The sequence below is a fragment of the Nannospalax galili genome, unplaced genomic scaffold (genome assembly GCF_000622305.1).
Source record: "Nannospalax galili isolate Female #2095 unplaced genomic scaffold, S.galili_v1.0 scaffold944, whole genome shotgun sequence".
Lineage (NCBI taxonomy): Eukaryota > Metazoa > Chordata > Mammalia > Rodentia > Spalacidae > Nannospalax > Nannospalax galili.
Genome location: NW_008352899.1, coordinates 1251854 through 1265884, shown reverse-complemented (window position 1 = coordinate 1265884; position 14031 = coordinate 1251854). Strand labels below are relative to the sequence as shown.

General features: G+C 48.0%; 3 protein-coding genes across 3 annotated transcripts in view; 2 read left to right on the top strand and 1 right to left on the bottom strand.

Moving 5' to 3' along the window:
* Mtf1 (metal regulatory transcription factor 1) overlaps positions 1-11838 on the top strand; it is a 58001-nt gene extending 46163 nt beyond the window's left edge. Inside the window, exons 9-11 of the mRNA XM_008850218.3 lie at positions 379-956; positions 5755-5818; positions 7321-11838. Of these exons, the coding sequence (XP_008848440.2) occupies positions 379-956; positions 5755-5818; positions 7321-7517 (839 nt within the window). The 3' untranslated portion in view covers positions 7518-11838. The remainder of the gene's footprint in view (positions 1-378; positions 957-5754; positions 5819-7320) is intronic.
* An 818-nt stretch (positions 11839-12656) lies between these two features.
* Positions 12657-13953, bottom strand: CUNH1orf122 (chromosome unknown C1orf122 homolog). Its single transcript, XM_008850215.3, has 3 exons — positions 13666-13953; positions 13376-13577; positions 12657-13130 (listed from the first exon to the last, which is right to left on the bottom strand). Exons 1-3 carry the CDS (start codon positions 13698-13700, stop codon positions 13035-13037), a joined length of 333 nt encoding a protein of 110 aa, XP_008848437.1. The 5' UTR covers positions 13701-13953; the 3' UTR covers positions 12657-13034.
* The window catches only part of Yrdc (yrdC N6-threonylcarbamoyltransferase domain containing), a 4259-nt gene continuing 4152 nt past the window's right edge, over positions 13925-14031 (top strand). Inside the window, exon 1 of the mRNA XM_029554615.1 lies at positions 13925-14031. This exon is cut by the window's right edge and continues 306 nt beyond it. Within this exon, the coding sequence (XP_029410475.1) occupies positions 13925-14031 (107 nt within the window).

The window sequence follows — 14031 nt, the reverse complement described above, 5'->3', positions numbered from 1 at the left end:
GAGAGAGAGAGAGAGAGAGAGAGAGAGAGAGAGAGAGAGGGAGAGAGAGAGACAGAGACAGAGACAGAGACAGGGTCTCCCTGTAGCCCTAGCTGGCCTGGAACTCACTATGTAAACCAGGCTGGCCTTGAACTCACAGCTATCTGCCTGCCTCTGCCTCCTGAGTGCTGGGACTACAGGCGTGCACCACCATGCCCAGCTAAAGTCACCATTTTTATGAAGTGTGCTTGGTCAGAAAACCTGGTTCTTGGACCTGAGGTGTCACTAAATGAAAACAGAAAGCCAGCTGCCTCACTGAAGGAATTGGCCCATAAAGACTGTTTGTTGCATATGAAGCTTGAGATATGGATATATGTTTCTATTTCTTTTTCTTGCCAGCTGCCTTGATTGAAAGTTTTAATGGTGATGCAGAGTCAGTCAGTGATGTTCCGCCACCTGCAGGAAATTCGGCGTCTTTATCTCTTCCACTTGTACTGCAGCCTGGCATCTCAGAGCCACCCCAGCCTCTGCTACCAGCTTCAGCCCCGTCCGCTCCTCTTCCTGCTCCCTCTCTAGGACCTGGTCCCCAGCCATCTGCGTTTGGCAGCCCCCCTGCTCTCTTACAACCTCCAGAAGTGCCTGTTCCCCACAGCACGCAGTTCGCTGCTCATCACCAAGAGTTTCTTCCGCACCCCCAGGCACCCCAGACCATCGTACCAGGACTTTCCGTTGTTTCTGGGGCTCCTACATCAGCTGTGGCAGCACCAGTCCCACCACCAAGTACTACTGAGCCCCTGCCTGCCATGGTCCAGACTCTACCCCTGGGTGCCAACTCTGTCCTAACTAATAATCCCACTATAACCATCACCCCAACTCCCAACACGGCTATCCTGCAGTCCAGCCTAGTCATGGGAGAACAGAACTTACAGTGGATATTAAATGGTGCCACAAGTTCACCACAAAACCAAGAACAAATTGTAAGTATTACAAGTAAGCACATAACAGTGGGTGAAGTGTGTATAGGTGATATGTCCATTTCCTTCCTCCCTTTTCTCGAATTACTGGGGATTGATTGAACCTAGGGATTCACACATATAGGCTAGTGCTCTACCACTGATCTACAGCCCCACCCCTCAATGGGAAAATGGCTAGCATAACTGCTCTGAAACATGTAATGTCCCTTGTAGCCATTTCCCCATAGTCAAGTGCTATAAATCCAGGGGAGTGAGTCTGGTACCTGATAAGGGGACAAATGTGGCCAAACATCAGCAGACCACAGCATCATCCTGCAATGGCAGTAGGTTGGACACTTCCATATATGACAGCAGTGAACAAACTCCAGAAGCCCAAGGATATTTCATGAGAGCAGAGTCAGACTGGTGTGAGGGACTGATGTGACTCAGATGTATAGCAGTGGCCAGGGCAGAGAAGTAATCTGTTCCCAGAGCCTAGCCTATAGCCATCTTCTTTTACTTTCTTTTTGAAGCACAAGGGACCAAACCTCGTTCCTTGCACATATATACTAGGCAAGTACTATACCATGGAAGCACTGCCCTGGACCTTATAATGATTTTCTTTTATTTTAAATTAATCTATTTTATGTGTATAAGTGTTATGCTTGCATGTGTGTTGTAGAATGCCTACAGAGATCAGAAGAGGGCACTGGATTCCTCTAGAACTGGAGTTACAGGTGGTTGTTAGCTGCCATGTGGGTGCTGGGATTCGAACCCGGGTCCTCTGCAAGAGCAGCCAGTGCTCATAACCATTGAGCCATCTCTCTAGCCCATAAAGATAATTTTCTTCCTTCTGTTCTTTTTTTTTCTGATACAGGATCTCCCTATAGCCCCAGCTGATGGCCTGGAACTCATTATGTAGACCAGGCTGGCCTTGAACTCACAGAGATCCTGCCTCTGCCTCCCGAGTGCTGGGATTAAAGGTATGAGCCACCATATCCGGCTCCATAAAGATAATTTTCTAAGGATATATTTGGTCTTGGTATCTGGAAATGACATGGCCATCCATGTCCTTTTGAGCCTAGTATTTGCTAGATTCTACACTGGAGGATGCAGAGAAACAAAAAGCTTGATTTGTTTTTCATAGAGACTTATATTCAGTTTAGAGGCTAACATACCTAAAGAAAGTTAATACCCCAGTAGGTTAAATGCCAAATAGCAGCAGCAATATAAAAAGCAAACAAAACTCCCTTATTGTTTTGAGCTCTTTCCTAAATGGGAAAGGGTTTACTGTGCTAAGCACTTGCTTAGGTTTGGGGGATTTTTAACTATTTCTGGGGAATGGTGGCGCTCATACCATGGCTCCACATGTGGCAGTCAGAGGACAACTTGTGGGAGTCTGTCTCTTCCACCACATGGACCCAGGGATTCAACTTAAGTCGTCGGTCTTGGCAACAAGCACCTTTACCAGCAAAGCCATCTTGCCCAGCCCTCTTAGTTTTTTGATACACGGTCTCATTGTGTTGCTTAGGTTTTTTTTCAAACTCTTGGGCTCAAATGCTCCTCCAGTTTCAGCCTCCTGATCAACTGAGAGCACAGGAATCCACCATCCTGGCTAAATGCATCTTAAAATTGAGGATCTAGGGGCTGGAGAGATGGCTCAGCGGTTAAGAGCACTGACTGCTCTTGCAGAGGACCTGGGTTCGATTCCCAGCACCCACATGGCGGCTACAAACCGTCCTCCAGTTCCACTGGAATCTGATGTCCTCTTCTGACCTCTGCAGCATTTCACGACATGGGTGCACTGACTTATAGGCAGGCAAAACACTTATACACATAAAATATAAAAATATTTTTTTTTAAAAATTGAGGATCTGGGCCAAGCTTGGTGGCGCAGCCTTTAATCCCAGCACTCAAGCATATCTCTGTGAGATCGAGGCCAGCTAGGACTGCAGGGAGACCCTGTCTCCATTCCTGCACCCACATGGCAGCTAACAACTGTCTGTAACTCCAGTTCCAGGGGATCCGACGGCCTCTTCTTTTGTCTTCGGGCATTGCATAACACTCATATGTATAAAATAATACATTTTTTTTTGGTCTTTTTGAGACAGGGTCTCCCTATAGCCCTAGCTGTCCTGGAACTCACTATGTAGCCCAGGCTGGCCTTGAGCTCACAGAGATCTGCCTGCCTCTGCTTCCTGAGTGCTGGGATTAAAGATGTGCACCACCACTTCCGGCTTAAAATGTTAGCTGCATATCGGTGCTGGGAATTGAACCTAGGTCCTCTGGAAGAACATTAAGTGTTCTTAACCACTGAGCCATCTCTCCAGCCCCAACCTTGAACTCTTAATCCTCCTGCCCGTACATCCTGAGCACTGGGATTACAGGCATGTGCCACATTTGGCTGAGGCTCATATTTAAATACATGCAGATAAATTACATGGAAATGAAATGACATTTGTTCCAGGAGCTCTTCAAATGCAAGTACAGGGAAACAGTAAAATCTCTCTGGGGGCAGATGGAGACAGAATACTGGGAAGGCCTTTCCAGTGACCCTAGCCATATAGCCTACTCCACAAGTGGCCACAATGCCAATTCTGGAATCTGAGTGTTCTTGCTATTTAGTCCTAAATCACCTTTCTAGACTGTTTAAATCCACCAATCAACATGCCTATGTAGTACCAGCTTTGCATTATCTACTTCCTACCCACTGCTCAAGGTCAACTTGACTATGTGGCCATCCAACCAGCCTCTTAGTCTCTGAACCCTTTTCTCATGTGCAGCACAGCTCTGGGGACAGCCTGCCTATGCTCAGATCTTAGCTTTGCCCTATTTGGGCTATATAACCTTTGGTTAGTCTCTTAACTGATCTGGACCTCAGCTCTCCATAGAGAAAACCACGCCTACCTCCTAGGATTGTTGTAATTATGTGCTTGGTTAAGGGCTGGGGATTTAGTTCAGAGGTAAAGTACTTGCCTATCAGCAACAAGACCAATGGGTTCAATCATTAGCACTTGGAAGAAAAAGGGAGCAGGTAATTATGTGTGTGACATGAGATACATAAATAAAGCAGTGAAAAAAATTCAGTGATTTCAATGAGAGAGGAAAGAGGGAGAGGGGACAGATAAGTGCAAAATAGGGGGAGCTGTTCTGGATATTGTAATGGTGGATCCAGGACATCTGCCAGTGGTAGAACACATGCCACAGAGACCCTGGGCTCCATCCTCAGCACCAAAAATAAAATAGCGATAATAAGAGGGGGAGCTGTGCATGTGAGTCAACTGCATAACTGCAGTTCTAGGGGATCTCACACCCTCTTCTGGTCTCTGAGGGCATTGCGTGCACACAGTGCACTTATACACATGCAGGCAAAACACTCATGCACATAAAATAAAAATAATAAATGAAAATTTTTTTAAAGCTCAAGGTTGGCCTGGGCTATGTAGCCAGATTCTCTTTCAAAATGAGAACAAAAAAGCCAGGCATGGTGGTGCATGCCTTTAATCCCAGCACTCGAGAGGCAGAGACAGACAGATCTCTGTGAGATTGAGGCCAGCCTGGTCTACATAGTGAGTTCTAGGCCAGTTGGGGCTTCAGGGAGAACCTGTCTCAAAAAGATCAAAAGAAAAAAAAAAGGGACAAGAGAGGGGCACTCATTTTTTTTTTTTTTTATCCCCATGTTAGGATTGAACCTATAAGAGCTCTACTACTTAGCTACACTCCTTGGCCTCCATCATTTTATAGTTCCATTTATTTCTTAGCCAGAAACATAATTCTTCTCAGACTTAACCTTGAGGCCCATTTTTAAAAAAAGAAAGATTTAAAAAAAAAGTATCTTTAAGACAAGACTTGAAGAATACTCTTTAATAGGAAGTTACTAGAGGGATAAAGGTATTATGCACAGGATTTTGTTTTTATTTTGAGACAGAGTATTATGCATACGGACTGGCCTCGAACTCACAATGTATACAGCCAAGCCTAGCCTTAGCTCCTGAGTGCTAGACTACAGGTATGTGCCTGTGCACAATTTTATAGTCTTCCTTAATAACAGGACAAAATACCATGTTTACTAACTGTTCACTGTGAGCATAGTGTTCTACATATACCACCTCATTACTCTTCAGAGTCCTTTGAGGGTGGCTTCAGTTATCTCAACTTTTATAGGAATCTGAGACTCCAGGAAATTAAGCCACTTGGCCACATTCTCAGCATAGAAGGTAGACTCAGGAGGATCACAAGTTCAGGGCTAGCCTGGGCTACTTGGTGAGCCTTTCCTCATAAAATAAAACAAAACCAGAAAGTTCAATCACTTGCCTAACGGGTGACAGAGCCAGGACATGAATCTGTGTAGGTAAATCCACAGCTTTCCGTGCAAGCTATCCTGTGCTGCCCAAGGCTCCTGCAGTGCTTTGTGCCATTAGGAGAAGCTTTAGCTTGTCTTGAGTTGTCAGCTTAGTCCCTGAGGGCAAGAAAGGAACTTAACAATTCACAGGACCATTGGAGTGAGGAAAGCTAGTCTCTGAGGGACCATTACTTCAGAAGAACAAGCTTGGAGAAGCCTTTGAATATACAACCCACTGGACTAGGCAGCTGGGAGCTAGCCATTGAGTGGCGACAAAGCTACAATGTCAGCATAGCATGTCCCAACAGTGCAGTGACATCATCAGAGCACAAAGAAAACATCTCAGTGCAGAAGTGCCCAAACTCTGAGGGTTTTCTATCCCCTTGGATGACCATTACAATTGGGGAGGCTTCAGGTCCCTGGATGGCTGCCATGTTAGGGGGGCATAAGAGTGATTTTGTTTTGTTTTGTCCTCTCCAGCAGCAAGCATCTAAAGTGGAGCAGGTGTATTTCACCACTGCAGTGCCAGTAGCCAGTAGCACAGGTATGTAATCCCATGTTAGCTTGAAGAGAAAGTCAGTTCTCTGGGCCAAGGCAAAGTATATGATTGCCTTGCCTTGGTTTTTCAAATTTTAAAAAAATCTTTAAGCAGCCTCAGCTAAATTCACATAGGTTTTTACCAGAGTATGTCATGTTCTCATGATGACTGGAAGTGTGCTTCTGGTATAGATCCTATGCCCATCCTTTACCTATTTACAGTTCTTTCCCTTCTGATAGAGCTTATAAATGTAACCTGGTTGGGGGGGGGTTGTTTGAATCACAGTTAATGATAAAAGAGGGCAGCTGTTAATTCACTGGGTTCTTTTCTAATTACAGTAAGAAAGATGGTAGAAATGGTATCTGGGTCAGAGATAGGTGCACAGCTAGAGAGTCCTTTCAGTTGAGCGCTTTTTTCTTCTTTTTCTTCTTCCTCCTCCTCCTTTCTTCCTCTTCCTCCTCTTTTTTTTTTTTTTTTTTTTTTTTTTTTTGCTGGTACTGAGGATTGAACCTAGGAGCTCATGTGTGCTGCTAGTCAAAACATCTCCCACTGGGCCTTTCATTTGAAGCCTTTTTATGTATTAAACTGACAGCCAGCAACAGATGTGGTGGTAAATCCCTGCACTGCCAGCACTGAGGGAGCCTGAGAAGGGAGACTGAGAGTTCAGCTCTCAAGTTAGCCTGGGTTATATAGTGAGTTCTAGGCCAGCCTGGTAGGGTATGTAGTGACAATTTGTCTAAAAAAATTAAGGATGGAAGAGATAAGGGTAAGGAGAGAGATAGAAACTGGAACCCCAAAGCATTCAATGAACCCCCAAAGTCATAAGTAAACTTATGTGAGCTCTCTGACCACTTGTTCCGTCTCTGGGCTCCAGCTCTGTTATGACACAGAACAGGCTTAAATCAGAGCACACATATACATGGCACACATGAGAGAGAAATGAGAATGGATTTGAATATGTGCACATGCCATGCTGCTGTGTAAGAACAGATTGTCTGATATCTACCATGTGTCCATCACAGGCCATGTAGGAGCTACGTCTGAGCAGGTCTTGTGCAGTGTGGAGAGGGGTGCAGGCAGGGAACACTACCCCGGGCAGCAGGAAAGTGGGAAGTGAGAAGGATGAGAGTGATTCTCCCCCAGGAACAGCACTGTCTGCCAGGGAGTTAGGGCAGAAGGGATAGCAGAGGTATGAAGGTATCATGAGAAGGGAGGTGTCTGTCATGTCCAGTACAGATGGACGGCAGAAAGGGACAGGGTGCATCTAGATTGTGAGTGGCTCCCTTAAGGAAGGGGCACCGTCTTGGAGGGATTGAAATCCTTGGAGGGATTTCTCCGGAGAGAAAACCTGGTCCAGTTTAAAGAATAGTAAAACACAAAGCTTGGCATCTGTCCTTCTCACCATGCCTGCCTCCCTGGCACTCAGTGCCCCCAAGTTCATATCCCCTTGCCTCTCACACCTCTGCTCCTGGCCACTTGAAGAGCAGTCTCTCTCACCTCTCTCACAGGGAGCTCTGTCCAGCAGATTGGCCTCAGTGTTCCTGTGATCATCATCAAACAAGAGGAGGCTTGTCAGTGTCAGTGTGCGTGCCGGGACTCTGCAAAGGAGCGGACGTCCAGTCGGAGAAAGGGCTGTTCTTCCCCACCCCCTCCAGAGCTGAATCCCCAGCCTCCTGATGGGCCCAGCCTGCACCTGCCACCCTAGACTTCTCCCTCACCCCTATCCTGTCATCATCCTTCACTGGACCCTCTTTCTGTGAGCAGAGCAGATAGGCCAAGGCTCCCCAGATCCTGAGAAACGATAAGTGCCATGGATGTGTCAGAGTTCCTGTCCCTCCAGAGCCTGGACACCCACGTCCCATCCAGTTCACAGTGAAGCACTACTGCAGGGGAGGAGGAGACAGGCCTGACCAGCAGCTTCTCCAGGGGAAGGGCCTATGTGCACTCACCTCCAGGAAGAGGGTGAGCAGGAAGCACCGGGTGTGATGCTGCCATCATGGGTCAGAAATTGGAAGGATGAAGAAATCTGCTGTCTGAAAGCCTCACCTTTCAGACCTATTTTCTTTATTCACATCCCAGGAACATCCATTTTAGGGAACTGATCTTTGGAGGAAAAAACAAACAAACAAACAAAAAAAGCTAAGTTATAAGTGAACTGTTTGGCTGCACTGTATGTCACTTTTGCTTATTGTTATGTGAACTTGGAAATTAAGGTTACTCGTATGCATAAAAGTTCTAAATGAAAGGGTGTGGTTTCCGTCAATTTGGTACTGCCCATCATTTGCACTGGGGTCATTGTGGATTGGGCAGCAGGTTCAGTGTGTTGGGTGTTGCCCCTTCGTGTCTTTTTGAATCTGAGGCAGATACTTGTCTGGAAGGCCAGACACTGGGTAGTGGCAAGGGAGGTGAGAGTTGATTGGACAGGGTTTGGGTGAGATGACTTTGTTGTTGGTGCTTTGTGTCAGTGAAGCTTGGAGTGGATGCCAAGGGAGTTGTCCTGCAGCACACTCAATATAAATGGGCAGCTTTAGCCTTGTCCTCCTGGCCGTGGCGAATGACACGGTTCTGCAAGGCTCTGGGGCAAATTGTTGGCAGCTCTCTGTCAATGCTGTGTTTGCAGAGCAAGCTGTAGCAATGCCACCAGTCTTTTGCCCTCCTGGTTCTTTCCGTCTCAGTTGTTTGCCAGGGCTTGCCGTTCTCAGTGCATCTTTCCTGGGGAGCACCCCAGTTTTAGCCTAAAGAACACAAAGCTTGTGGCCAGTGACTGCCAGGGTTTCTCTCTTTTGATGGCATCTGCTTCTCAGCAGAAGGCTGCAATCCGCTTCTGAGACGGTGTAGGCCAGAGGAGTTTGGGTGAGCTAGCAGCTGGGTCCAGGCATTCTGGTGCCCCTTCTGGCCAGGCTTTTGGTTGCCCTCTCCCATCTCCACCCCTCACTTCTGGATTTTGCATACAGCCTCATACAGTGCAAATAAGGATGTGATTTGGTCAGCTTAGTCATGTGATTTTTCAAAAAACACAAAATGGTGATCTTCTACTCAGGGTAAAACAAAAAAAAATTCCCCTTCCACCAAAAAGCCTGAAATGTTGCAATAAGTTATCTCATTTGGAATATTTCTTTAAGTTGTGTTGTAGGAAGTTTTTTTTTTTTTTTTCCTTGATTTGTGTATAGACCTGTGTCCATCTGCCTGCCTTTGGCTCCAAGCTGCCTCCAGACATAAATACATGAATGGAAGTTGCTATCCTTTGGCTGTTTAATGTAGTCATGAGTGCTTGGCAAGATCAGAAGCTAGTTGTGGCCTGGGGTGTGGAGTAGGCCTCTGCCTCCTGCAAGCAGGGTTGGGTCCTCAATCAAGGCAGCCAGAGATCTTCGTTGGTTGCACTCCTGCTGTCTGAGCCATTCCTCAGAGGTAGCCAAGATAGTAGCCCCGGAAAAGGCCCCACCTTTAGAGAAGATGCTCAGGGACAGTTGGATTAGAGGGTAGTGGTGGCATTGCTGTCCCTGCCATGAGGAGAAATGGGCTCAGGGACAAGCAGTTGATTTTTTTGTTCCTGGAGTTGGCCAGGAGAATGGGTTTCTTTTTGACCTTCTACATTTCCCTCCCCCAAAAGGCTGGTCATTGGCCTTGGCAGAAGTCAGTAAGGTAGGAAGAATTCTGTTACCACAGTGGTTAATCTTCCTGGGAAACCAGCTGCTGGGCACAGGTTGTCCTTGGTTCTGTCCAGGCCTTGCACTCGCTGTTTTCTTTACAACCTCTGAGAAGAGCAGTGGACAGGACTCCCAAAATAAGCTTGCATCAGAGGGTAGTAATGACCTTCCTTCTGCCTCTCATGACCTGGGATTCTGGTTCCCTGGAAATAGGAGCCCAGGGAAGATGTGTGGAATGTTTAAATGGTTTAAATATTGTTTCTTGGTTAGCTAGGGCTGTGCTCTTAATGGTCCCTTCCTGGGTCATTGGCTTTTCCCTCTCCACAGATTGGGGGGTGGTAAAGAAGCGTTTTAAACTGTTTAGGCTAAAATTTTTCTAGATGGAAGAAGTTGAAGTATTTGCCTTTGTGAGTTCACGCTACAAGAGAGACTATCAATCCAATTAGCTTTTGGAAAGTGAGGAATGTGCTTCAAATGAGAGTGGTTGTGCAAAGTTAGGTGTATTCCACAGGGTAGGGAGACTCTTCTGCCATGCTCTGTCAGCTCCTTCCCTCCCATCCTCCTCTCACAAGTCTGGCCTCTAGTGCCAAGGACGTTGGAGAAGAGGGAGCCCCTGGCTAAATTGGAGTCTTCATGGGACAGTGGTTTCCCAAGGAAATGAGGGTAAGGGTGAATTCTAGCAAGTGGTCTTAAGCCTTCTTCCTATGGCTACCTTAACTGTTGTCACTCTATAGACCTGTACTTGGGCGGCTCCCATTAGCATCAGTTTAGCCTCTTCCAAGAAGCTAGTCAGTAACAAGGAGTGGAGCTCACGGGCTTAGGAAGTGGTAAGGCAACTTGCCTTTCCCAGGCAGGTGGGAGAGCATTGAGGGAAAGTAGCCCAGTAGTCCTTGACAGGGTCTGGCCAGTCTCATGGGGGCATCACTAGTTTGGTGGTAGAAGTGTCATTTATTGAATCTCAACCCCCTTTAGTAGATCATAGTTCAATACCCAGGAAAGACCCTGAATTACAAAGACTTCTCTGGGTAGAATGCCAGGGGCTATTCTTCCCTTCTAGGAGAGTCAATAGATGGGAGAGGGTTATTTTCAGGTCAAGGCAGTGGACTGATGGATGATGGAAGGTAGATGGGTTTCCTGAAGCTTTGTATGATGCTGAATGTGTCCAGAGGGACAAATTTGCAGAACCTCATATGGTATATTAAAGAAATAATAAAATAAAAAGCACTTTAGGTTACTTTATCTTTAACCCAATTGCTGCAATTTCTGTTGTGTTTGTGTGTGTGTGTGTGTGTGTGTATACACTTTCTACAAAGTTTTATTTTTTGCTCAGAATAAAAAGTTAAATTGAGGTGTGAAAAGAAGCACTTGTTTTGGTGCAATACGTGGGTAGCTTGACAGTCGTTGTCCCATGTGGCCCTGGCCTGGCCGTTTTTCTGCTCCATCAGCACTGTGCTGAAGTTGACCATAGGGAAACACTATTGTGCATTCTCCGCAGCTGCTCAATCTATGCAAGCCTTCCCTGTGTGCCCCGGGCGCCCCCTCAGGCTCCCGGAGGAACTGCTGCAGCTGTTTTCTTCTGTTGAGGCCCCTTTTCACCTCTTGGTCCCTTGCCATCTTTCCCCTCTTCACCACGACAAAATAATTCCCTAAAGGAACAGGTTGTTCTAGGTAGAAACCTGGCACCTTCTAGACTTTCATATTTGTGATCACATCTCTTGAACATAAAGAATTCTCCAATATCACCAAAACCATGGATTTATGCAACGGCACCCACTATTGTTCATGAGTTCACAATTTTCTTACATCACCAATCAGAAATATGTTGGGAGGCAAACTCAAGCCATTTCTGTACTGCTTTCACACCACCTGTGTTAGTTCTAAGCAAAAAGACTTCCAGGCTTCATGAATCCAGTAACAAAGCCGACAATAATCTGCTTTACCAACGTTCTTCTCCCTCACTGGCTCCCACTTGATCATCAGTTCCCAGGCTGTAGACTAGAGGCATTTTAAATATTCTGTAGCCAAAGCAAAAAGATGTTCACAGATGTAGTATGCAAGTGGTTCTTTCCACTGTGACACAGATGGGCGATGTCCGTCCATTCCTAAACATTTGGGATAGGGGGTGGTCAGCAACAAAACCAAATGATGCCTGTTTCTGATTGGTCAGTCTCTGGCTCATTTCTAGCATATTCTTGGCAAAGAGAGAAGGGTCCTGTTTCTCATCAGCCTGGGCATTTCTCACTGTTACTCCCAGCGGAGAGAGGGCTTCTCAGTCTGCACTCAAAATGCAAGTTAAACTGGATCTGTTAAGGTGTGTACAGTACAAGCTTTTTTACTGGAAGTGAAGCTTCGAACCATACACTGCTCCTTTGGTGGTGTGGCTGCCAGGCAAAAATGGGTGATAATGTCCTGTCACTTTCCCAGCTCAGTGCAGTTTCTACTTTTTCTTATGGAAAAAATTTTTCCTAAAACTTTTTCCACCAAAATCCCAGGGGGAGGGTTTGCAATATCCTTGTTGCCCTGTCGTCGTGCCAAGTCAGAGGCTGCTTTTGCCATTTCCCCTGTGTGTTGAGGCCTCCTGAGTGTTTAACTTAACAGTCTACATCTTTTGTTGTGTTTTGGAGAAAATGGGGTTGGAGTTTGAGTTCAAGGTAGCTGCAAACAGGTTTCTGCTGGCTCAGATCATCTAGCCAGAAAAGGTCACAAGAGTCTTCTTTTCTAACACACAGTAATCGTTGGCCAGTGGCCTTGGTTTTTAAGTCCCAAATAGTTTTATTTGGATTATGTAAAAGTCTATCAAATTTATTTTGTGTAAAACATGGGAACAACGGACTTCCACTGAGCGATATGAAAACGTTACAGATTCAGTACTTCCAAAGGAAGAAACCTCCAAACCCAAAAAGAATAAATACGAATTTGTATTTTTGAAGAATGTGAAATGGTGTTTGCTTAATTGCTCATTTTGTATAAACTTAATATTGTACTTTAAAATATCTGCTACAAAGTGAAAATTTAACTTTTTGGAATTGAAAAAGCAATATTAAATACTAATGAAATCTTAATTAAATGCTTATTTAAATCTGGTAGTTATCTGTGGCATTACTTCCCATCCCTTCCCCCTGGTTGACATCCCACCACTCTCTCCTGCCCAGCCATCAGTCTTGGAGAGGGGACAGAAAGGAAAGGTCGGTCACCAGGAGAGTCTGCAGGTTTCCTTTTAATCAAGGTTCTGCTCAAGGTGTTCTGGGGGGGCTGTGAGCCCCCCACAGCATGAAATAAACATGTAAATACCACCTGGAACCCCCAAAGCAGGCCAGACCACTCCGGCCAGCACTGCTGGCCTGCCCGAATCCGAGTACTCAGACTGGGTATTCGTTGGCTACATTTCAAAACACAGTACTGCCTTCAGCCAGGACGAAGTGGGAGTGCACCCGGCTGCTAGCAGAGCTGCCATCCCAGGCTGAAGGCCAAGTACCAGCCACTGCCAGTGAAGACTGGCCCCTTTACTGAAAGGAGCTGGTCAGAGTCCAGCCACCAGCCCTGGAAAGAAGTCAGGGTGCCCAGCTAGAGAATGATCAAGGTTCCGCAGCTCCCTCTCCAGCATCCTTTGGAAGGCCAGCTCTGGCGGACACCGCAGGCTGGGGCGGTGCTCCGGGTTTAGCTGAAACGGTCTAGTTGGAACAGAAAGGGAAAACATGAGCCTGGAAGGAAAGGCCTTAGGTTAGGCCCCACAAGCATTCGGCTACTTGGCATCTAGGTAGTACTTAACTTTTTCAAAACCTCTCTCGCCCAGATGGAAGGAGGTTAAGGGTAAAGCGGTGGGATGCTCTTCCGCCCGCCTCCCCCAGGGGGAGGGAGGGCTGGGCCAGCACCGTCAGACCCCACCCTGCCGGGCCCAGCCCAGGGTGGCACTGACCCCACCACCAGCCGGCTCCGGGCGCCGGCGGCCCAGCTGCCGCAGCATCTCCTCGCAGGCGGCGATGGTGTCCAGGAGCTGCCGCTGCCGCTGTTCCACCGCGTCCAGCAACTGCTGGGCGCGCTCATCCCGGGGCGGCTGCGGGGGTGGCCTCCCGCCGAGCCCCAGCCCCGCCTTCCCGCGGTCCACGCCGGCAGCCTCCCTGTCCGGGAGAGAGCGAGACACCGCGTCAGGCCCGGCGCTCCGCGGGCCCACGGCCCAAGCCCCCCGCCCCACGGGCCCGCTCTCACCCCCGAGACCAGTCTGAGCCCGGGCCCCACTCCATCTCCGCCCGCGCGGCCCGACCACCGCCCCCCCTGCCGGCCGCCCCCGCCCCGACGCCGTGCGACGGCTCCGCCAAGCTGCGCCCCGCCCCGTCCCCACCGGTCTCCTTCAAGCCTCTTGGGGGTCGCGGTCCCTTTAAGCTGTCCCGAGCGGAGGTGGGGCCGTGCCTCCCCGGCCGGAAGCCGGGCGGATGCGTCACTTCCTCCCGGAAGCGGGCCGCGGCGGATGTCTCCTGCGCGTCCGTGCACAGGGCTGAGGGCCGCGGTGGCTGCCGGCATGGGGCTGGGCGACGGGCCCGCGGGCTCTGGGCGCAGCTGCCGCCTCCTGCGCCC

What these genes read in the sequence shown, in the direction of transcription:
- CUNH1orf122 (XM_008850215.3), bottom strand. Translation starts at nt 13,700, where the DNA reads ATGGAGTGGGGCCCGGGCTCAGACTGGTCTCGGGG. An exon ending in GGCTCAGACTGGTCTCGGGG is followed by an intron (nt 13,578 to 13,665) that starts GTGAGAGCGGGC and finishes TCTCCCGGACAG; the next exon opens with GGAGGCTGCCGGCGTGGACC. An exon ending in CGGAGCCGGCTGGTGGTGGG is followed by an intron (nt 13,131 to 13,375) that starts GTCAGTGCCACC and finishes TGTTCCAACTAG; the next exon opens with ACCGTTTCAGCTAAACCCGG.